We start from the raw sequence: 24,778 nt of genomic DNA on the forward strand, positions 1-24,778 counted from the left end.
TCCTGTTTAAAATGTATCAAGTTCTCCCAAAAAAGTTAAAACTTGGTTTAATTTATTTCGTTTTAATAAAAATTACATTAGAAAATAAATTGTTGGCAACAGATGACATAATTAAATAATAATAAATTTATAATTATTGAAAGAAAAATGTTCAGGAGGTTTTGAAAGAAAATTCTACAAAATATTAATTAATATATATATATATATATATATATATTAATGTAAGAATATTTATTAAATATAATGTAATTATTTCACTAAATTACACAATGATTTTTTGAGTAATAATTTTTGAGGATAACAACAATCAATAACCATTTTAAGTGGGCTGCAAAATGACTCACAGTTAAAGTTATGTGCGTTACTTTATTAATGTTGCACCATAGTATGTAAAATTATTTAAAATATGTAACGTTCAATAATTAATCTACTTTCTTTTAATTGTACCAAAATTGAAAGTGTAATATTTATTTTGCAGTAAACAGTCGACACAAAATATTGCGCAATGTAGAGTTGAATAATTTATTACGCATGTTAATCAAATTCTTTTTCTTTGATTTATCATAGAGTATAATTATCTCAACAAGTCTCAACAGGTTAAAATTTAAATTGGTTTTAAAGTATGAAAAATCGAGTATTTGTTCCAGATTTGTCTTGCTAATAATAAATATAATCAAATCAATATTCCCCACAATTAATGTGTTAAATTATACATTAAAATTTTTTTTTAATGAATAATTTAATCAATCTGGAATAGGGACAACTAAGACAAATAAAACACAATGGAGTCTTCCAATTAAAATTTATTAGAAAACCGATTTTTATGATAAATTTACATTACAAGTAAACACTTAGTGTTGCTTCTTCCTGAAGCTGCAGCCTTCTGTCAATCTCGCTTTGCCACCGGTTGATGTGCACAAAATAGTGGAGCATCCCTTGCAAGGTACCGCCGATTGGGCGTGCGAAAAGATCGTCGAGATGGCATAGCAGCCTGGACACTTGACGTCCATGAAGTAGCTGTTCGGGTGTTGGACCAACCTCTTCAATTTGTGGGATCTCTTTTGTTTTTCGGCAGATGGGTTCAATAAATCAACGGCTAAAGGCATCTAAAATAAATAATTAAATGAATTTTTATCGATAAACCAACCAGAACTTGGTATTGGGGCCGTGTTGTTGAAACCGGACTTGAAATTTCTAACCACAAATTCAGACAACATTGGGGAACGTTGCGCAAGTGGACGTCTGGAGTGGTGTTTGTTGTTGCAACCACTAAATTAGTGCACGATTCACAACAAAAACAACCCCAAACTAGCACGACTCCAACAGAAACTGGCCCCGAAAACGTATAACGTATTTCCCCGCATTCACACGCCGCAATCGACAAAAATAACGGAAATTTTTGAAAAAATTTCGCCAAAAATACTCGACGCTGTTTCGGTGTCACATCGAGTACGATATTTACCTTGTTTTTTTAGTTTACCAGCACTAAATCACTAAAAATCTCTCTGATGCACGTGGTTAATACGAAGATCAACCATCTAAAGGAAGTTGACAGAATTCCAATGTGGCCAACTTCCGTTCGACCGTTGCCAACTTAACGCGTGAACGTTTCTAGAATTCCCACATAAATATAAAATTGTGTGAATCACTGATTTGCCATAATTATTATTTAATGTGAACTGTTAAAATAATATTAATTTATCGTTTTTTATATAGTACTATAAAAACTACTACATTAGTATTCTATAAAATGTTAAATAACGTTTCTGAATTGAGCTGGACGTAAGTATAGCAACTTTAATTTTTGAAGGATTTTTAATGATTTATGTTATTTAAATTAAATATAACAACATATTATGATTTACTAACCAAAATCATCACTCTTTTAATTTTATAATAAATATTTTCAGTTTATTTTGTTAAATATTTCATTTTAAAACAAGTGAAATTGAATTTTTAACAAATAAACTGAATTTGAATCAGTTTTCAGTATTTCAGGATTTGTAAAATTACTCTATATTGTAAAATACAATTGATTGGATTGTCTAAAATTAAAATTAAAATAGAAGTGCCACATTTTCATACCAAAACTGTTGAGATAATTCCAGTAATTAACTTTATAATCATTATTTGTCACCATATTTTATTAACTTATTACTTAAATAAGAAATTCAACTATGCAGGATGTCTTATTTATTCAAAATTGTTTATTAATCAGCTTATCAGACACAAAATTTTAAAAAATTCTTGTCTCTCAGAAGCATTATTGTCATTAGCAATAAATTATTAAGTTTTTAATGAATATTTTGAGCATATTTTGTTAAAAATTTCAATTAAAAACATGTGAATTTGAATTTTTAACAAATAAACAGAATTTGAATCAATTCTTGGTGTTTGAGCACTCGTAAAATTACTCTATACTCTAAAATACGACTGATTGGTCTCAATTAAAATAGTAATAATCATTATTTATCACCAAACAAATTGAATTTTTAAAAAGTAAACTGAATTTGAATCAATCTTCAGTGCTTCAGCACTCGTAAAATTACTCTGTACTCTAAAAGTTATAGTTTATTTTAAATTTTAAGATAATGTATTCATTTAGTTGAAACATATTCAGAGCCATCCCAAATTAAACAAGTATATGACATTAAAAATGTCGTTTTTATGCAAAATTATAACTTATACAATAAAATTGAATTAATATTTACTAAAAAAAAGTTTATTTTTTAAACCATATATGTACACAAACAAACAATGTAGTCTTAAATTAAATTATCCGCCAATTATCTGTACAAAAAGATAATCACAACAATGTCGCGGAGAAAACAAATAAATTAAATCAGAATTCGGTCTGTTACTTCTGGAAACTGCCGAAACCCAAACCGACGCCCCGCATCGTGTGCGTCGCCGTCCTGGCCACTTCGTACTGAGCCTCCATACTCGAAAACATCTCCTCCTGCTTCTTGAGCACGTCGGTCGACGCACCCGAGCCTTCGCCGCTGTTGCGGATGCCCATCAGTCGTTTGAATTTGCTGGCAACTTTGCCTGTAACCAACAATAATTTAACAACAAATTTTGATAGAGGTGGGTTGAGTACTGACCGTCTGTGTCTTGGGCGAAGGTGGTGGTCTCCCACAGTTTGGTGGCCCTCGAACCACCGGGCCCGCCGAGCGGTTGGGGACCTGGCTTAGGTTCCGGCGCCTGGTCCGGCTCGCTCTTCTTCTGCCACAGCAGTTTCCTGCGCTCTATTTGGTCCCTGAACCTACCCGTGATGCCCGGCATGAAGAACCTGTCCTTGGGTCCGTCATCTTTGGCTTCGTTGCCGTTTCCACGTTCTACAATTAATCCTAGGTAAACGACAAGCTTTCAACCAAAGTAATTTGAGTCTAACCGTTTCTCTCAACGCGGTCAGTCCTCGGCCCACGGTCGTAACGCTTCGAATAGGAGCCGCGGCTCCTCTCCCTGGACCTGGACCTGGACCTCCTGGGCGACGACCTGCTCTTCCGGTCCCTGCTCCTGCTCCTGCGCCTGTCCCTATTGTTGTAGCGTCTGTCATCGTCGCGGTCTCGGTCGCGATCTCTGCCGTATTCGCGGTCGCGGTGCCGCCGTCTGTCGTCGTCGCCGCCGCGACGTCCGCTCCTGCCTTCATCGCGTTTCGGGCTGGAACGTGAGCTGCGATCTGGACGCTGTCTCGTGTGCGGACTGCGTCGGTTTGCCTTGTCGGAGTCGGAGTCCTGGGGAAGAAAGGTTTAGACTTACCCCTTTGCGACTGACCGATTTAGTCTTTTTTGCTGGTTTTGCGGTTGTGTGGTTGGGATATGGGGAGGGGGATTACGTTGATTTAATTTTTTCGGTGGTGGTTCAAGAGTTTCTGTATTAAATTGAACAATTGCTGTGTGATGGAATTCATAATATGATTAATAAATGTTGATAAATTGTGGAAGTAGTCTAAATACAATGAGAGATAAGATATTAAATAATGCAGAATTTATCAATAAAGATTATTAGTTATATTTATAACTTATTTCAAACCTCAATACGGATTTTAAATCATTATTATGCAGGATATAAGTAATCATTAAAGAATAGTTTATAAAAATCTTGCTAATAGCAGTAAATTATTAAGTTTTTAATGAATATTTTAAGTTTATTGTGTTAAAAATTTCAATTAAAAACATGTGAACTTTAATTTTTAACAAATAAATTGAAGTTGAATCAATTTTCAATATTTTTGCACTCGTAAAATTACTCTATACTCTAAAATATGACTGATTGGATTGTCTAAAATTAAAATTAAATTAGAAGTGCCACATTTTCATACCAAAACTCTTGAAATAATCCCAATAATAATCATTAAAATCATTGTTTATCACTATATTTTATTAACTTGTTACTTAAGTAAGAAATCCAACTATGCAGGATGTCTTATTTATTCAAAATTGTTTATTAATTAGCTTATCAGACACAAAATTTTAAAAAATTCTTGTCTCTCAGAAGCATTATGGCCATTAGCAATAAATTATTAAGTTTTTAATAAATATTTTGAGCGTATTTTGTTAAAAATTTCAATTAGAAACATGTGAATTTGAATTCTTAACAAATAAACTGAATTTGAATCAATTTTCAGTGTTTCAGCACTCGTAAAATTACTCTATACTCTAAAATACAACCGATTGGACTGTCTAAAACAAAATTAAAATAGAAGTGCCACATTTTCATACCAAAACTCTTTAGACAATGCCAATAATAATCATTAAAATCATTATTTGTCACCATATTTTCTTGACTAGTTACTTAAATAAAAAATTCAACTAGACTGGATATCTTATTTTTCAAAAATAGCTTAATAAATAGTAAATTTTACAAAATTCTTGTCTCTCAGAAGTATTATTGACATTAGAAGTAAAGTAGTAAGTAGTTTTTAATTAATATTTCATGTTTATTTTGTTAAAAATTTCAATTAAAAACATATAAAATTGAATTTTTAACAAATAAACTGTATTTTAATCAATTTCCAGAGTTGTAACACTCGTTTATAATTTTTTACTTAGTGTTACAACTTATTATATTAAGTAAAATACAATTTACAACATTCTCATACTATGACGCATATATTTACTTAAAAAATATAATTACAAAACCCTTGAAGCCACCAAAAAAGGTATTCCAATTCGACTTACGCATAAATAAAGTCATACAATTACCTGGATGGCTTCATATAAATTTCTATTAATTGTAACTTTAATAATATATATTTTTGCAATAAAAATCGTTCAGTTATTACAATAAACCAAAAAACGGGCCCAAAAATAAACCTAATTAATACTCACCAACTGTCCTAAACGCTTTTTGACGATCAATATTCTCAAATGTGGGGGACGAAGGTTTCAGCTCGACGAATTTTTGTCTTTTAATATATCAACAAAGTGTATATTAATCATAGATACTCACAAGAGGTGGTTTGTTAAAAGTTTAATCAAACAAAAAAACATTGAACATCGACAACAGTGATTCAACAACTAAATTTGCGGAAGTAGTTCATGTTTCATGATGTTCATTTTAAAATCTTATCGTGGACATAACTATTTGTTAATCAAGCATAGTTATTCGGGTGCTAAGATTTTAAAACCGTAAACATGCGAATGAAATGCTCCGACTGCACAAGGCGCAGAGCACTTCACGGAGACCACATAAAAACGTAAACAACAAAAATAAAAACAGTTCGAAAGCCAGAAATTAAAGTTTTAAGGAACAGAAATTTGACAAGAGAGGATCGGTTGTTTGTACAAACTTATTACCTCACTCAGATCCATTCCGACGTCGTCGTAGTTGGTGTCGACGTCCTTCTGCGCGGACCTTTTGCCGTTCTTCTCCGTCGCTCTCGTATCCTGTCAAGAATTTTTGCGGATGGTGATTCGTACTAACATTGGCAAACAATAATATTAAAAATTTTTGCTGAGAATTTCGACCTTTAGTATGCATGGTCAATTTGGCAGACGTTGTGCTATCGTTTATTTCATGAATGTGCAATTAAAATCGATGGCAAAACGTGTGCGAAGATTATGATAGATCAATACACACAGAGAGAGGTAAACGGATGTCGAAAACTGCGTAATTTTGTGTGAACTTACGTTGTTGCTCTTTTCGTCCGACGAGTAGTCGTCATCGCTGCCGTAATTCGCGAGGGAGTCCATTTTATCTGCGTTTCAATTAAGGTTTTTTTGTTATTTTCGCAGACGGGGACGCCAAAAATATAACACAACCAACAAATATGGCGAAATGGCAGAGGCAGACGAAGAGGGAGATATTAAAGAAGGACGGACTGTTGTCAATTTTGTAATCTGTAAATATTAAGCACGTGATTGATAGATGGCGCACCGGCTAACTGGATTATTTCTTGAACTATTGTTGTTATAAGGTAAATCTGTAGAAGGTTGGGCACTTGGTTGATAGGTGGCTCACCAAAAAATTGTAATCCAATTCAAATATAAATGCGGCAAACTGCGTCCAGTATTAATTTCAATTATGAAACATAAATAATTATTTAAAAAAGTTAATAAAATCCTCTAATTGATTAAACAACATAATATAATTTAAAATAATTTTTTAAGAAAATTGTTTAAGAAGATTAGGTACTTTCTTATTTTATTAAAAGGTGAATAAATTAATGATAATTTTGTGCATTTTTATTAATTTTTAATGAAAGAGATTAAAAATTCATAGATTTTATTAATAACTTTTAAATTATTCTAATAAATAAAGCTTATTTGAGTATAAATAAATTTTATTTCTTATAATATTTTATTATAATGACAGTAAACAGTGTCCAGTGTTAATCACAGTTATGAAACGTGAATAATTATTGAAATAAACTTGTTTAAGAAAAATACAACTTTATAACCCTTTTTATTAAAAAAAGTAATAAATAAATGAATATTTTAACTTATTTAACATTCGAACTTAAATTAAAATAATTTTTATAAGGTGAAATTTAAAATTAAATTTTTTTTTAATTGTTTAGGAAAACTAAAACTTAATAAACTTTTTAATTAAAAAAATGAATAAATAAATGAAAATTAACTTATAAAATATTCAGAATATAATTTAAAATAATTTCTATCAGCATGTACATACACTAGATTATTTAATCTGAATATTAGATAATTTTTATCTCTTTTTGTTAATAATTGAAAATAAATAAATAAATAAATAAATGTTTCATTAGAAATTAATTAGTGTTATAGAATTTTGTTAAGAGGCTTTCAATAATTATTCATCTTTCCTAACTGTAATTAGATATTTTTATCTCTTTTTATTAAAATGTGTATAAATTATAATAAATATAAATGTAAGTAAAATGTTAATAAAAACACAGACTAAATAAATGCGGTAAAGATGCACAATTTAAGATTAATATAATTTCATCAATTTTACATTGATTTGTTTAGTCCTTCTTCTTGATATTAATATAAAATTCACAAAATTAAAATTAATTAACATTAACACGCAAAATTTCAAATAATGCGCGCTAGTGTCGCCATCTACCGGCGCATCGTGCAAGTAAAAATGTAAATACCATTAAAGTTTTACATCACAAGTTTCCAATTAAAATAGTTTTACGCGTTACAATCCGATCGTCGCCAAAATATTCGCCCGTCCACCGCGGCAGCGACAGTGCCGAAACGTCCGCCGCCCTCTTACAACCGTCAGAAATCCAGCCGGAAGAAACAACCCGAATCGAAAAACGGTCCAACAAGATTGAGGTTAAAACGTCGACCAGTCGACCGGTGCACGGTGTCGGAGGCACGCACGCCGTCCGACAAAAACGCCCCGTTTTTTCAGCGAAGCGACGCCGACCGACCTGAACGTGGGATTCAGGAAAAAGGGCGAAAAAAATCGCGGCGTACGGCAAAAACGGCGACGCATGCGCACGCCGTGGCGGCACCCGAAATTCGCGATCTAGAGTTGTTTTTGTTTTCGGTTCGGGCGAATTTGTTTCCGGTGCGCGTTTTGTTTACGACAAACATTTAGTTACATCAAAACTTTTTGACTGACGAGCGACGTCAAAAAGTGTAACGCACATAACCAGAAACAGTCTCGTCGGTCGTGGAACGGACGGAAATTCAATCGGACGCTTTGCCCACATTGAATGCCAGATATTGTTTATAATATTTTAGAAGTGATTTGGCTGATCGTCGGTTATATATGTTTTAGCGTTGACGTTTACAGATAATGTTCAACACACAGTTGGGGCAGTTCAACGTAAGTAAACCCCCAAAATTTGGCCACAACAACAGAACTGACGAACAACTTGCCCTTGCTTGCAGTTTGCTAATCCACAGAGGAAGAACAAGGACGATAAAATGACGGACAACAATAGTAAAACGGACACGAACAACGGCTCGGGCGATAGCGGTTCAACATTCGACAAGACCAAGCTGATTGTCAACTACATACCGCAGTATGCGATGGAGGAGGACCTGGCCCAGATATTCACCCCCATCGGACGGGTGGAGAACATTAAGATAATGCGTGACTTCAAAACCGGCTACAGCTACGGTTTCGGATTTGTTAAATACTACAATGCGGAGGATGCTGCCAAAGCGATACAGCTGATAAATGGGATGACTTTCAGGTAAAACCCGGACCCTGCTTGTGACATAACAAACTATGCAACCGGTACAATTTGTAGGAACAAGAGGCTGAAAGTGTCCTACTCAAGGCCCCCAGGCACTGACATGAAAGACTCCAATCTGTACATCACGAACCTGCCCAAGGATGTCACCGAACAGGATGTGGACAAGTTGTTCAGGGAGTTTGGGGAGATTGTCCAAAGGACTGTTCTTAAAGATAAAGTCACCGGGCTTCCCAGGGGTGTTGCATTTGTCAGGTGGGAAACCTTACCTATTATTACTGCTTTCTAAAATTTTAAGCAAATTTAGTTCTTATCTTACTGAGTTGATTATTATTTTTTGATAGTGTTTTGAATTTTTTAAATAAGCAGGAAGGCTGATAAATGTTTGTTTTTGTCTTTTTTGTAGAATAAAAACAATACTATGGTACAATTGCTCATAATTTGATTATTATTTACAGTTATGAAACATTGTTCATTGTTGTTAAAAACTGAAAAATAGTATTATTCAAAGAATTTATTTATAAATTATATACTTTTCTATTCACATTTATATTTTATGAAGATTTATTCATAGGTATCATAATATTATATCATTTGAGTCACGTTTTATTCTTATTTTTTAATAAAACAATGCTATAATTTAATCATATATACTTTATCAAGAATTATTAAGTCTCATCTGCACTTGTTAAACATGAATCACTGTTGATAAAAATTATGTACAATACTACAATCGTTTTAACATTATTCTTATCTTTTTACATTGATTAAAATAAATTCTTGAATATTTTGCATATTAGAATATTTTTAGATATATTTATGAGTTCTGAGAATTTATAACCTTTTCTACTAAAAAAGAATAAATGAATGAAGTCGAATTTAATAGTACTGAATAGTTTTAAAAACATTCTAATATTTATTTCTTTTCAATTTTGATATTATTTTAAATATAAAATAATATCAAAATCAATAGATTATATTATTATTATTTGCAGTTTTTATTGTGAATTATTAAATGATAATTTAATGAAAATTTTAAACTTTCTTAGATTTAAATAATAGTTTTTAAATTACTGTAATTTCCAATTTATAATACTTTTTATTAAAAAATGAATAAATAAATGAACATTTTAACTTATTTAACATTCAGAATATAATTTAAAATAATTTTTATAAGTAAAAAAATTCAAATTAAAAGTATTTTTAAACTTGTTTGGGAAAAATAAAACTTTATAACCCTTTTTATTAAAAAATGGATAAATGAATTAATATTTTAACTTATTTAACATTCAGAATATAATTTAAAATAATTTTAACTAGTAGAAAAATTCAAATTAAAAATATTTTAAAACTTGTTTAGGAAAACTAAAACTTCATAACCCTTTTTTATTAAAAAAATTAATAAATAAATGAATATTTTAACTTATTTAACATTCAGATTAAAATTTAAAATAATTTTTATAAGTAGAAAAGTTCAAATTCAAAATATTTTTAAACTTGTTTAGGAAAAATAAAACTTTATAACTTTTTTTATTAAAAAAATGAATAAATAAATGAATATTTTAACTTATTTAACATTCAGAAAATAATTTAAAATAATTCTTATAAATAGAAAAATTCAAATTAAAAATTAAGCTTATTTAAGAAAAATAAAACTTTATAACCCTATTTATTAAAAAATGAATATTTAAACTTATTTAACATTCAGAAAATAATTTAAAATAATTTTCATAAGCAGAAAAATTCAAATTAAAAATAGTTTTAAACTTATTTTAATTAGATAAATAAATAAAAAAAATTAACTTATTCAAAACACTATATAAACAAAGACTTTTTTTAGAAGTTTCTATTAAAATATGATAAATAAACTCAACATTTTTAATGTATTTCGTTTAATAATATTGAAAGAATTGAAATTTTTAAATATTTTAATGTGTAATTGGAATTTTGGGATTGTTTTATACAATACGTTTTTATTTATATTATTTCAGCAAACATTAATTATCAAAAAAAACTTTCATACAAAATATTTAATAAAAAACTAATATACAGTCTATTTCATAAATTATTTTCTCTCTCTCGTAGATTCTCTAAAGGCGAGGAGGCGCAGGCGGCGATCTCGCACCTCGACGGCAAACAGCTCGACAACGCCATGCTGCCGCTCAGCGTGCGGGTGGCCGAGGACCACGGCCGCCAAAAGGCGCAGTACATGGACATGTGGAACCCGATCATGTACAGGGGTAAGCTAAAGACCTTCTCGTGACGGGAAACGGCCGACGAATTGATTTTAAAAACCCCCAACATACACACCACACCGAGAATCTTATTTATTATTATCATTATTACTGCTACTATTATTATTATTACGATTATGCAAGGCGTTTTCGATGGTTATGTATACTGTTGGATTGCGTGTTGTTGTTTGTTTTTTGACATATTCGACTTGTGTTTTATATTGTCGGGAATCAAACTGGAGGAAGTAAACACTTCCCTGTGATCTGTATGCGCATAATTATCGTTTTGACTCTTTGAACTGGATTTTTGGTATTCATTTTGCATACGTTTAAACATGTCGATTTGCATTCAATGCCTTAGACTTTGTCGGGATCGTAAATTTTAACACGACGTTAATTTGTCTCCAGTTTGGTTACCGCCACAATTATATATTAATTTTTTTTGTTTTACACCACGAAATTTTTGTTTATTTATTTATTGATTAATGTTTCGTATGTCAACTTATGTACTGGTTGTTTTATGTTTTTTTTTTGTTTTTCATGGATTATTCAAGTTTTAGTTTGTGGGTTTTTTAATTTTTTTTTTTTTTTTTTGGATTTTGAACGTTATTTAAAGAGAATGAAGGCACATACCGCAGCTTCATGGCCGAAGTATACGGTTCGGGTGTCTCCGGATGTAGTCGGGGCCTCCCCACTCTTAAAGCCCAACTGTATACGCCCACCATGAATGCACCACGGTATAATTTATTGTAATTACTATTATTATTATTATTATTATTAGATCAGGGTGATACAAAATTGTTGTTAATAAATGTTAATTCATATGTTGTTATACGTGTATGGGACAGAAACATTTTTTCTCGCCCAACTTATTTGACAATGAATGTTTTTTTCTTTACAGATACTGACAATTTTTCAAAATAATTTGATTGTAAGTAGAAAAATTATTAAGACAACTTTAGTGTTATAATAAATGAGAAAAAATGTTTATAAATTAATGTAATTGTGTAATTTATGTTTTTATTTTAAAACGTTGTTGATGTTAATTAAATTAACATGTACTGAAACTTTATAATTGGTAAAAATCTAGTCTTCATTCTTTAGAAAATAAGTGTTTTGTCGACGGACATCGATATTTATTTTGTTGGTTCGTGTGGGTAAATAATTGGATGGTGCCACAACAAAATTGGGAACATAAAACCAGCCCCCGCTTTCTGTGTTGTTCTAGCATATCTAGACTATGTACACGAGTGTTTGACATACGAACACGAGCGGGCGCTCGAGTTCGCCGCCCTCAGTCGAAAATTTCGTGGTGGCGACGCACACCACCACCACCACCACCACCAACAACAACAACAACACCCACAACACGTTGTACCACCGTCGAATCATGGCTCGTCGTCAGGTTTCGCACCGATGCGCGGCGCCGGTGGAGCGGGCGCAGGCGCCGGCGGGGCCCCGCCCTTCCGCGAGCTGGGCATGCGCAGCGCGGGCGGCGGACGTTACGGCGGCGTCGGCGGCAGGTTCGGCGGCGGAGCGGGCGGAGGCGGTGGAGGCGGCGGCATAGGGAGCCCGGGCGGCATGAGGAACAACATCGGGGCGGGCGACAGCTTCTTCCCCAATCCGTTCTACTACTGAGGCGAGACGTCCCGATTGGGTGCGGCGCGGCGGCGGCGTTGCGGACGGGCGACCAGGTGTTTTATGATCTTGACGGCTGATGTTTTTGTTTGTTTTTCGATGTCGCGCGGGCAGGCCCGGACGGCGATGATGTTGCCAACGGACGGATGTGTTTTTAACGTATTTCGATTCATATTGGCGTAGGAGCGTTGTTTTTAAATAATTTTTTATCATTTTGTTTGTACATCAGTTCCCGTTGTTGCGTTGAATTGGTTGACGGGTCCGCGTTATTATGATGTTTTGTTGTCGTTTTTGCGATGGTCGCCCATTCGGATCGTTCCGTGCGTCGGACTTGAATGATTTTATGTTTTTATTGATTGAATTTGCGAAAGACTGTTTTTGTTTGTTTTAAACAATTCTGTTTATATATATACACATATATAATCATATTATACAATATTTTTAGTATATTGTAAGATAAATATCTATTTATTTTTACTTATTACAGAATTATATTTATTGTTTAATTATAAAGTATTGTAAGAAAAGAATTAACATGATGGAAAAATAATAGTGAATCATACATATTATATAATTATATATATATATAAAATTGTATGTTAATTTTTTTCAAAGAAATTGTTAATATATTGTATAGTTTTATTTTTTTATGTATGTCAATATGTCGAAATACAAGATTTGTTATAAATATATAAGTTTTTTATTTTCCCCATTCCCAAAAAAACTAATAAATAAACAAGGTTCAATAAAAAAAGATAAACAAAATATTTAATATTAAAAATCAAAAAATTTAATAATTTAAAAAAATACAATAAAATTTTAATATGAAATAAAAAGTTTAAAAAAATCATAAATCTCCTAATTAAAAATTTAGATAAGTGGAATTACTAAATTAATATATTAAAAAAATAAATTACTATTTCTATAAATAAATTTGTTGATAACAGTTAATGCTAAAATAAGTGAGTCCGCAATTTTAGAACAATTGTTGTATGCATATCAGGAACTAATTTTCATTGAAATTGTTAACATGATTAGAAAATTTGTTGAATAATTCTGCATAAAATTTTCTATGTGCAAATAAAACCAGTAAACAATTTGCATTTGCTTTAATGTAGTTTCTAATATTTGACAAATAACAATCATTAATACTTCTTTTAGGTTATTCTTTGGTTTTGGACTGTTTTTTATTCATTTACTTTAAGGTTTAAGGGAAATAGAGGGATTATTGTGTATAATAATTTAGGTGGTGTTAGATTATCGTTTGTAAGTTAGATTTTGTGTAAGTATTATTTTCTATTATTTCATTAGAAACCATTCAGAAAATTTGAAAAATAAATTTTTATATAAATAATCTTTTATAACAATTTTAAAATTAATCATTAATTAATCATTGGATAAATGATTTTTTTTTTAAATAAATTGAAATTTGTAAATTGAAGTAATACAAAAATTAATTTAGGATAATTTTGTTTACTTGTAATTAAAAACTTTGAACAAATTATATCGTTTATAATTGAATATGGGGCAAATTTAATAAAAAATTAGTATTATTAAATAATCTAATGTATATGATTATTTTAATTGAAAAAATTGATTGTGGAAATTGAATAATCAATAAATAAATTTATAAACTTTTAAATTACTTATAATTTAAAGCTCTGAACAAATTAAATCATTAATAATTGAATATTAGGCAAATTAAATAAAAAATTATATACACTGGCTTCAATTAATTATTTAAAATGAAATTAATTAAATTTTGGAAATTGAAATAATACAAAAATAATTTTATAATATTTTTATTTGTAATTTAAAGCTTTGAGCAATTTAAATCATTTATTGAATATTAGACAAATTTAACCAAGGATTAGTATTAAATAATAGTATTCACTTAATTATTATAATTGAAATAAGTTAAATTTTGGAAAATAAAATAATACACAAACAAATTTATAATAATTTTATTTGCTTGTAATTTAAAGCTTTGAACAAATTAAATCAATTATAATTTAATATTGGACAAATTTAATATAAAATTAGTGTTATATAAGTAATTTTATTCACTTTATTATTTTAATTGAAATAAACTGAATTTAGGAAATTAAAATAATACAAAAATAAATTTATAATAATTTTATTTAATTGTAATTTAAAGCTTTGAACAAATTAAATCAATTGTAATTTAATATTGGACAAATTTAATAAAAAAATAGTGTTATATAAATAATCTTATTCACTTAATTATTTTAGTTGAAATAAATTGAATTTAGGAAATTAAAATAATACAAAAATAAATTTATAATAATTTTATTTAATTGTAATTTTTGGGAATTAAAATAAACTACATATAAAATTTTAATAATTTTATTTACTTATTTAAAAATTTGAACAAAATAAATTATTTTAAATGGTTATTGGACAAATTAAATAAAATATTATTTAAATATGAATTTTATCATTGGCTTTAATTTTAATTTAATTAATTATTAATTAATTTTACTTATTTAATATTTTCAGTTTAAATAAAGTGGATTTTATAATAATAAATATCAAATTAAATTATTTATAATTAAAGATTGGGCAAATTATTAAAAATTATTTAGAAAATGTAATAAAAAATATTTAAATATAAATAATTTTAATTAAATCTTTTATTCATTAATTTTAGTCAGTTATTATAAATTAAAAATTTCAGCTTGAATAAATTTTGAAAACTAAAATAATACAAAAATAGATAATTTTATTTACTTGAAAATTAACGTGTGAACAAATTAACTTATTTATAATTAAATATTGGACAAATGACGACAAAATAAAGTTTTACAAAGAACGTAATAAATATTGTTATTTATAGTAATTTAATAAGTTATTTTTAAAATTTTCTATAAATAACCATTTTAAACAAATACCCCCTTATCAATTTAATTTAATTACAGTGGATTTTTGAGTAAGAACACAAAAATAAATTAAAAAATAATTATATTTAATCGAAATTTAAAAATATGAACAATAATTCTTCTACATTATGTCACATATCACATTTGTGAATTGTCCAACGATAATAATATGCACATTCAGTTCAATTCCATTGAAAAACAAACCTGACATTGACCTTGTTGTTTGCGTAAATGTGCCAATATTATTTTTAGATCATCGCAAATATGCCAGAAACAAAAGCTGAAAGTAAAACTTCTCCACTGGCACATCCATTGCCCGGCGAAGAAATCGTAATATCAGGTAAAATAAATAAAAAAATTAAAAGGAAGGTCTTGAATTGAACATTTTTAATGACCATAAACTAGAACAGAACTTAAAGAGTTAAGATAAAAAATCTTCAGGGTTGGCTGGCCATTATCCAGACTCCCACAACGTCAACCATTTCCGAGACAACCTCTTCAACAAAGTGGACATGGTGTCTTCGGAAAGCAGACGTTGGGAGCACGTCCATCCTGAAATACCCAAACGTACCGGCATGGTTTACAACCTGCACAAGTTCGACGCCTCCTTCTTCGGTACCACCTCCTTCAACCACCCTTATTTACTTCTTCAGTAACATTTTTGATGTTTCCAAGGTCTTTCCAACAGCCAGAGCGACACCTCCGATCCTCTCCTTCGTATGACCCTCGAAAGAGCTGTGGAGGCGATCTTCGATGCCGGCATCCACCCTGACGAGCTCAAAGGCACCAAAACTGGTGTCTACGTTGGGGTTTGCTTCTCTGAGTCGGAGAAGGTTTGGTTCTTCGACCGAATCGGCCAGAATGGAACGGCCATTACTGGGTACGTGTTGGTGTAGGTCTTTAAGACAATATACTAGGTTGATTGTCTTCAGGTTGGAAAGATCCATGGTGGCCCACAGGGTTAGCTACTATTTGAAGCTGAGTGGCCCGTCTTACATCACTGATACTGCCTGCAGTAGCTCTTTGTATGCCATGGAACATGCCTACAGGGATCTCAGGACTGGAGTCTGCGACAAGGCCATCGTGGCTGGTGCCAATCTGTGTCTTCATCCGTTTGTTTCCTTGCAATTTGCTAGGTAAAGAGGTCTCTCCACTTCATCCTTTAGATGTCGCCATTAATTGATAACTTCCTTAGGAAGGCTTAGAAATAGTACTTAAGTCAGTACCTCAAATTGGTCGCCTTTCAATTTACAAAAAAGCAAATTATGATAGTTAATATTCATTTTAAGTATTCATTTTATGCATGTATGAAATGCAAACGCACATTAAAAAGTACCATAATGTAGCTGTACTATTTAGCATTTCCAAACAAGTTTTACTTTAACAATCAATATCCTGTTTACCGAACATACAAATCGAAAAAAACATGTGTCAATGAAATATTATGGAAATTCCTATGCGCATTTGTATTTTCGATGGAATCGTTCCAAACTTTCCATGCCTTCATTTATGCTTTCCAAATTAGATTGGGAGTCTTAAGCCAGGACGGAGCCTGCAAATGCTTCGACACCGCCGGCGACGGCTACGCCAGATCCGAGGCAATATGCGCCATAGTCTTGGAAAGAGCCAAAGACGCACGAAGGATTTACGGCACCGTGGTCCATGCCAAGACCAACTGCGACGGTTACAAACCCGAAGGTAACCTTGCGGTACCTTCAGTAAGCTTAGAAACGATTTTAAAACGGTTCAGGTATCACCTTCCCTTCCGGGGAGATGCAGCAAACCTTGCTGGAGGAGTTTTACGAGGAGTGCAACGTCGATCCTTTGTCGCTGACGTTTTTGGAGGCTCACGGCACCGGGACGAAAGTGGGTGATCCGCAGGAGATAGACGCCATCGACAAGGCCATGTGCAAGAACCGTACCGTTCCTCTTCTGATTGGTTCGGTTAAGTCCAGCATTGGGCATAGCGAACCGTCCTCGGGCATGTGCTCATTGACGAAAGTATGACACTTTAACATAGTTGTAAACTGTTGTAACCCACGACAATTCCAGTGCATAATTGCAATGGAAAACGAAATGGTACCCCCGAATCTTCACTTCAAGTCCCCCAGGGAGGGACTCAAGGCTTTGGAGCAGGGGAAGTTGAAGGTGGTTACGGAATGCACGCCTCTCAAAGGTGAAGGGCTCTTGGGGATAAATAGTTTTGGGTTTGGGGGTGGGAACTGTCACATATTGTTAAGGTGGAACAAGAAACATAAGGTGAATAAGGGTTTGCCCAAGGATGATTTGCCCAGGCTTGTTGTCGTTAGTGGTAGGACGAAGAAAGCTGTGAAGACTTTCTTCAAGCATATTTCTACTGGTAACTTTGATGCTGAGTATTTCAGGCTACTTCATCAGCTTTTCAGGTACATATTTCTCTTATAATCCTGTTGTTGTTCACGTTAGCTTTGATTCCAGCAAAGACATACTTTGCCACGTGTATCGTGGATACATGATTGTAAGCAAAAATGGAGTGATCAAGCAGGATTTTGACTTCTTCTCTGGAAAGTTGCCCAACCTGCACGTTGCCTTTGGTTGTTTGTACAATAGTTGGCAAAATTTAGCCGGTGGTTTACTCGAGTACTCAAACTTTAAAGCTACACTCCAAAGGTAACAACACATAAATAAATTTCATTCAACCAGGGAGTCAAATTTTAGAATACAACATGTCTTGGAGTCCTCTAAAGTCAACATACTGAAAATTATGACTGGTACTCAGTTAACGCCTCTAGAAAACATTTTGGGGGGTGTTTCTGTGGGTATTGCCATAATCGACATCTTGAAAGACTTAGGACTTAAACCCAAAGGGTATATAACTGTATCTTATGGACAACTTTTGGCTGCTTACTATGATGGACTTCTCACTCTAGAAAAAACTATTTTAAGTGCTTATGTCATCGGAAAAAACACTCCAAATCCTCCTGAGAAGGTTGTGTACTATCAAATTGAGCTGCCATTGGAAAAGGTTGATTAGTCTTGGACTTAGTGAAGTTTTTCTCAAAATATTCTTGTAGATAAAGCAAAACCTGCCAGAAAAAGTTGACATAATCGCAGTCATCTCCGAAAGATCAGCTATCATCGGAGGAAATGAAAAGACCATGAATAACTATGTCAACAACCTGAAGGCTATTTCGGTAAAATGCAAAGAAGTCAGCTCCAACATCCTGGTTATCAGTAAAAACTCATTTTTGAAAAACAGTAGGTACCCAACTCATCAATTGATAAATTACCAAGGTCTTGTAATTTTTAAGAGAGCCTTCACGAAGAGCTGACCCAGATAATTGGAGCCCCAAAAAGGTGGTCGACACCTTTAATGACCGGACTAGAAACATTCTCAGCTGAAACTTTAATAAACAACATGATAAACCCCATTTTCATTCCAAACCGTCTGGAACAGATCATCATAGAAGAGTCCTTTCTGGATTTGGGCACCGGATTTATATCAAAATGTTGGGGATCCGAATCCCAGGCACTAGAGAAGTGCATTGTGCCCATTGGAAACAACGAGAAGTTCAATTTCAGTAATTTGTTAGAGCTTATTGGACGGTACTTCAAGTACTTCAAGTTACAACAACATTAAATCACCTGTTGTGTTGTGTTTTTAAGATTGTACATCATCGGCTTGAACCCAACAGTCCACAAACTGTACCCAGAGGTGCCGTATCCAGTTTCCAAAGGTACTCCCATGATTTCACCCAGCATCAGGTGGAACTGGAGCCAGGATTGGTTCGTCTGCAAGTACGACACTCGAGTGAGCGTGAAAAACGGCCAAAAGGTCATCCTCATCTCCGGTAGGGCTGAAGGTTGGTCCTTCATCTTGGGTCATGTCATTGACGGAAGGAACTTGGTGCCTGCAACTTGTTATCTGCAACTCGTTTGGGAAACTTTGGCTTACATCAACGGAGTAATCATTTCTGACATGAAGATAGTGTTTGAGAATTGCAGGTTCCTTCGTGCTTCCACGTTGCTGAGGGACAATGTTGTTGAGCTGACGGTGATGGTGCAACGTGCCTCTGGAAGTTTTGAGGTCATTGAGGGCGACCAAACTGTTGTTAAAGGCATAGTTAAGTCTCTGCCCATTAACGACGCTGACAGAATAGATCTGCCCTTACAAGTTGGTGTTGACAATGATGATTATCTACCTATGACGAAGAAGGACATTTATAAAGAACTTAGACTACGTGGTTATAACTACAGGTAAGCCAATAAATATTGGATCAATTCGATGCAACGAGATAAATTTCTTTAGGGGTGAGTTCAGGGCTGTTGAGAATTGCAATGCTGAAGCTACGAGAGGTTCAATCAAGTGGACTGGCAATTGGATAACGTTCATGGATAATATGCTTCAAATGAAGATATTACAAATTGACACTCGATTACTGTATGTACCAACAGGCATAAAAAAGCTGACAATAAATGCCAAAAAACATCTGGAACTTTGGAAGAACGATGGCCAACATGTGGATGTCCCTGTATATTTGTATAAGGACATAGATATTATAAGGTAACAATTTTCATCAACATTATTGCATTTAGTACAATAATCTTAAACAGGACGGATGCCATTGAGATACAAGGCTTGAACGCAGCTTCAATTGCCTTAAGAAGACCTTTGGGAACACCAGTGCTGGAGAAATATGAGTTTGTACCAAATATTTGCTCGTTGAACATCCATCACTCCGTAAGAGTCAACATGCAGATCATTTTAGAAAACCTTTTTAGTATGTTCAAAAGTTTTGGTTGGAAACACACTTGTTACAAACATTTATTTCAGGCATCAAAGTTAAGGTGGTCGAATTTTTGGACGAAGCTTCGACTGAAGGTGTAGAAATTTTGTCACCAATCATCCAAGCAGTCTTAGGTGACCTACCACTGATTCAACCCAACTTAACCGTGTTGACCAATGACACAGAATTGAAGCTAAATAATATTACAGTCGAAAATAGGAAGCTGACGACTGAAAGCGATTGTCACTTGATTGTTGGCAGCTGCATATTTAAAAGAAACTTCGTAAGATTTCCCATCCTGTTGATTCTGAAGGTAACTCTTTAATTGTAGATCCACGACCAAGTCTTTACAGCTCTGAAGGAAAATACTTTCGTCTTAAGTCGTGAAGCTGTAGACATGGATTTATCCACTGTAGATCCATCCTTCACCATCTTCACCGTTCACCAAATGGAGAACGAAAAACTGATACTCTTCAGGAAGAAAATCGAAGTGAAAGAGTACACCTCAATAGAAATATCAGATGCAAATCTGCAGTTTAATTGGCTGGAAAAGCTAAAGCCGGCTGTGAAGAACGACGAACACATCATAGCCTTTGCCCAGGATCACCCTACAAGTGGAATACTGGGTGAGCACACATTTTGCCAACTTTCAACTTGATTAAAATTTGATTAGGTTTGATAAATTGTTTGAGACGGGAACCTGGAGGAGGCAATATAAAGACCTTTTTCATCATGGATCAGGGCCTACCAAAATTTAATATGCACGAACCAATGTACAGTGAGCAATTGTCTAAAAGTATGGCAATCAACGTCTTCAAGGACGGAAGTTGGGGCACCTATCGTCATCTACTTCTGGATGAAGCTGCTGAAGTTGAGTCTGAACATTGCTTTGTCAATGTTACCACTAAAGGTGATCTGTCTAGCTTAAAATGGATTGAAGGTCCACTTAAGAACGACCACTCTGCAAACGCTGAGCAGTCGGTGGTTCATATTTACTACTCCGCCTTGAACTTCAGGGACGTGATGACGGCGGTTGGAAGAATAAGCGCTGACGTTATAACCATGGACAGGACCGAACAGGAGTGTGTACAAGGATTTGAATTCTCCGGTCGTGACAACAGGTACCACCAACCAACAAATTTAAAGTTTTTTTTTTTAACATGTTATTAATTAACAGTGGCAAAAGGGTGATGGGTATGATAAATAAAGGAGCACTGGCCACCATGGTGATGTCAGACACAAGCCTGACTTGGGAGGTGCCAGACCATTGGACCTTAGAAGAAGCTGCGACTGTACCTGTGGTTTACGCTACTGTAATCTACGCTTTAGTAACAGTAAGTACCGCAATTTAAGGTTATTAAGCCATTAATTTACTGAAATATTAACAGAGAGGCCACATGAAACGCAGTGACAAAATACTGATTCACTCAGGAAGTGGTGGCGTTGGCCAAGCTGCCATCCATTTCGCCCTTCATTTCGGTTGTCAAGTTTACACCACTGTGGGTACCGAAGAGAAAAGGGAGTTCTTGAAGAAAAGGTTCCCACAGTTAAAAGGTACGTGCCTCACAGGTTCCAAGACGGGATTAATACTGTTCCATCATCACAGATCACCACATTGGCAACTCCAGAGACACCTCCTTCGAAACCATGATCAAAAACCAAACGAACGGCAGAGGTGTGGACATAGTGCTCAATTCTCTCGCTGAAGAGAAGCTTCAGGCGTCAGTACGTTGCTTGGCCAGGGGTGGAAGGTTCTTGGAGATCGGAAAGTTCGATCTTGCCACCAATAACACGCTTCAGCTGCAGTTCCTGGAGAAGGAAGCGTCGTTCCATGGCGTTATGTTGGATCACATGTTCAATGAAAGTCCAGCCATGAAGAGATCAATTAGAGCAACCTTGACGCACGCCATCAACGAAGGCAGCGTGGTACCTTTGTCCAGGACCGTGTTCCAGAGCGACGAAATTGAGAAGGCTTTCCGATTTATGACCAGTGGCAAGCACATGGGGAAGGTGTTGATAAAAGTTAGAGAACCGGAAAAGGAGATCCAAACTTATCCGGGAATAAAGAAGTTTAAAGGAATTCCAAGGTAAATCAAACACATTGATTACAGTTATAAATAGTCATGGTTTATTTCTGGAAATTAGATACTCATGCAACCCAAACAACTCCTTCATTATAATCGGAGGACTTGGAGGATTTGGCTTGGAACTGGCTGATTGGCTGGTGCTCAGAGGTGCCAGAAAACTAGTGTTGACGTCCAGATCCGGCATAAAAACTGGCTACCAATCGCTACGAATTAGGTAAATTAATTAAGTAATCAGTCAATCAATCAGTTCAGCAATTTCCTTTTTTAAGAACATGGAAATCTTACGGTGCCACCATCAAAATATCAACAGCAGACGTAAAAACCAAAGAGGGCTGCGTCCAATTGTTCAAAGAAGCTGATAGTTTAGGGCCAGTTGAAGGACTCTTCAACCTCGCCGTGGTTTTGAAGGATGCCCTCTTCGAGAACCAGAACCCAGAAACGTTCACTGAATCCTTTGGACCTAAAGCTGTGGCTACCATTAACCTGGATGAGATTTCTAGGAGGATGTGTCCCAATTTAAGGGACTTCGTGATTTTTTCCTCGGTCTCCTGTGGCAGAGGCAACTCCGGCCAAACCAATTACGGTATGGCCAATTCTGTCATGGAAAGGATTTGTGAGAAACGTAAAAATGAAGGGTACCCAGCTTTGGCCATCCAATGGGGTGCCATTGGAGAGGTAAGTTAATCAGTTAATTTAATTACCAATAAAACATCTTCCCATTTAGGTGGGATTGGTGGCGGAAATGCAGGAAGAAAGCTTCGAGATGGAGATTGGAGGCACCCTCCAGCAACGAATATCCAATTGCCTAAAAGTCTTGGACGTGTTTTTGAGGCAATCGTCTCCAGTTGTGGGAAGCATGGTGGTGGCAGAGAAACGTGGTGGAGCTGGAAGTGCTGACAACATCGTCGACGCAGTGGCCAATATTTTAGGTATAAGAGACCTGAAGTCCATAAGTTTACATTCACCGCTGGCTGAGCTGGGCATGGATAGTATGACAGCCGTGGAAATCAAACAAACCCTTGAACGAGAATATGACGTGTTCTTGACTGCCCAGGACATCAGAGGAATGACCTTTGCCAAGTACTACTAACTACTAATTGTGTTCAATATATAATTTTCTATTTTAGATTGAAAGAGATTCAGGAAAATCAAGAGAGTAACGCCAACAAAGAAAAGGCACTGATGGGCATGGACATGTTGGTTAGGTTAATGGGAGACGAAGGTACCTGCAAAATACCCTTCGTAACATTAGAGTCCAACATTGAAGAAGCCAATGGCAAGAAGATACTGTTTTTCCCTGGCCTGGAAGGCATTGGAAGCGTTCTGACTCCTTTAACCAAAAACTTGAAGGCCGAAATTGTCTCTTTACAATACAGCGTGGAGGATCAAGCCGATACTGTAGTGGATATGGCCTCAAGTCTTCTGGAGGTACTAAATGTTACACCATGACCAATTTAAGTACTCACTATTGATTCATTTAGAACACCAAGAAGCACATCAGCAAGGAAGAACCGTTTATAATCATAGGGTTCTCGTTTGGTGCAATCGTAGCTTTAGAAGTCATCGGAATGTTGGAGAAGGAAGGTTACGAAGGTAAGTTCATAAGTTTAGATGGTGCTCCAGCTCAGCAAGTCGAAATTTCCACCATGTTGGATGTTGCATCAGCCAATAACTTCGAGACCAGTTTGGCACTGCATTTGTTCGCACTTTATGTGCCTTTTGAAGTCATCGCGAAGCAAAAGGTGAACCATTTTCAATAACTAATCTAAAATAGTCTTACTTTTGACATTCATTGCAGGAGGAAATCTTTAGATGCAACGGCTTCGAGGCGAAGATCAAGAAGGCTCAAGAGTATGGAGGTGACAAAAACCCACATGATCCTCATTACCAACTAGTTTCTTCAGTGGCTTTGTATAAGAGGATTAAAGGACTGCTAAATTATAAACCGTCCTACGAGAAGATTTCATCTAAGACAAGCCTCTTCAAGCCGAAATTGAACAGCATGCACATTATCAAGGATGATTACAAGCTCAGCCAGATGTTGAACCAAGAAGTTGATGTGAGGATTTTTGAAGGCAACCATTTGACCATCTTGAACAACGAAGACATGGCGAAGGCTATAAACGAGATTGTGCATGGAAAAGTGGAGGAGGAAGCAGCACAAACAAAGGAACCAAACGAATCTGGCGACAAATAATTTTTTTCCAGAAAATACTCCTTTTAGAACTTAGTTGGTTTTAAAGATCTCATATTGTATTTATTGTTGTAATATAATGTTAGAAATAAAAATAATATTTAAATTAACTTAGTTTTGATTCCATCAGTGCACCAGCTTCAAAATTAGGACTTCAGACCGATTTAATTTCTTTTACAAGGTTTTAATCGACTAAATGCATATTCAATTTAATGTAAATGACAAAGCGAAAGTAATAAAAGCCAACAATACATTTCTTTAAATTAACTTTGACTTTGTAATCTGTCTATCAACAATCAAGGTCTCTATTCACATCTTGGT

General features: G+C 34.1%; 4 protein-coding genes across 6 annotated transcripts; 2 read left to right on the forward strand and 2 right to left on the reverse strand.

Annotated features, from left to right (window-relative positions):
- Window positions 1-785: 785 nt before the first annotated feature.
- Window positions 786-1,589, reverse strand: LOC109606024 (40S ribosomal protein S27). Its single transcript, XM_020022600.2, has 2 exons — window positions 1,463-1,589; window positions 786-1,106 (listed from the first exon to the last, which is right to left on the reverse strand). Exon 2 carries the CDS (start codon window positions 1,104-1,106, stop codon window positions 852-854), a length of 255 nt encoding a protein of 84 aa, XP_019878159.1. The 5' UTR covers window positions 1,463-1,589; the 3' UTR covers window positions 786-851.
- A 1,115-nt stretch (window positions 1,590-2,704) lies between these two features.
- On the reverse strand, window positions 2,705-6,293 carry LOC109606023 (uncharacterized protein ZC262.2). Of its 2 annotated transcripts, none has more exons than XM_020022597.2 (5): window positions 6,135-6,293; window positions 5,802-5,891; window positions 3,395-3,737; window positions 3,105-3,338; window positions 2,705-3,048 (listed from the first exon to the last, which is right to left on the reverse strand). In XM_020022597.2, exons 1-5 carry the CDS (start codon window positions 6,195-6,197, stop codon window positions 2,858-2,860), a joined length of 921 nt encoding a protein of 306 aa, XP_019878156.1. In that variant the 5' UTR covers window positions 6,198-6,293; the 3' UTR covers window positions 2,705-2,857. The 2 variants fall into 2 exon arrangements, with proteins under 2 accessions (XP_019878156.1, XP_019878158.1); XM_020022599.2 differs by having other exon boundaries at window positions 5,802-5,923; window positions 6,135-6,274.
- Window positions 6,294-7,573: 1,280 nt separating this feature from the next.
- On the forward strand, window positions 7,574-13,047 carry LOC109606029 (sex-lethal homolog). Of its 2 annotated transcripts, none has more exons than XM_020022605.2 (5): window positions 7,574-8,265; window positions 8,331-8,638; window positions 8,696-8,893; window positions 10,724-10,878; window positions 12,101-13,047. In XM_020022605.2, exons 1-5 carry the CDS (start codon window positions 8,236-8,238, stop codon window positions 12,508-12,510), a joined length of 1,101 nt encoding a protein of 366 aa, XP_019878164.2. In that variant the 5' UTR covers window positions 7,574-8,235; the 3' UTR covers window positions 12,511-13,047. The 2 variants fall into 2 exon arrangements, with proteins under 2 accessions (XP_019878164.2, XP_019878166.2); XM_020022607.2 differs by having other exon boundaries at window positions 7,575-8,265; window positions 12,278-13,047.
- A 620-nt stretch (window positions 13,048-13,667) lies between these two features.
- Window positions 13,668-24,567, forward strand: LOC109606028 (fatty acid synthase). Its single transcript, XM_049968522.1, has 27 exons — window positions 13,668-13,792; window positions 15,663-15,750; window positions 15,852-16,025; window positions 16,086-16,290; window positions 16,343-16,546; window positions 16,936-17,108; window positions 17,161-17,411; window positions 17,463-17,815; window positions 17,868-18,059; window positions 18,108-18,414; window positions 18,464-18,647; window positions 18,701-18,995; window positions 19,056-19,646; window positions 19,699-19,953; window positions 20,004-20,170; window positions 20,224-20,459; window positions 20,508-20,802; window positions 20,850-21,297; window positions 21,354-21,510; window positions 21,565-21,730; window positions 21,783-22,263; window positions 22,322-22,477; window positions 22,533-22,938; window positions 22,988-23,343; window positions 23,391-23,691; window positions 23,745-24,005; window positions 24,062-24,567. Exons 2-27 carry the CDS (start codon window positions 15,675-15,677, stop codon window positions 24,458-24,460), a joined length of 7,089 nt encoding a protein of 2,362 aa, XP_049824479.1. The 5' UTR covers window positions 13,668-13,792; window positions 15,663-15,674; the 3' UTR covers window positions 24,461-24,567.
- The last annotated feature ends 211 nt before the right edge of the window (window positions 24,568-24,778 follow it).

The sequence above is a fragment of the Aethina tumida genome, chromosome 6, assembly GCF_024364675.1.
Source record: "Aethina tumida isolate Nest 87 chromosome 6, icAetTumi1.1, whole genome shotgun sequence".
Classification (NCBI taxonomy): Eukaryota; Metazoa; Arthropoda; class Insecta; order Coleoptera; family Nitidulidae; genus Aethina; species Aethina tumida.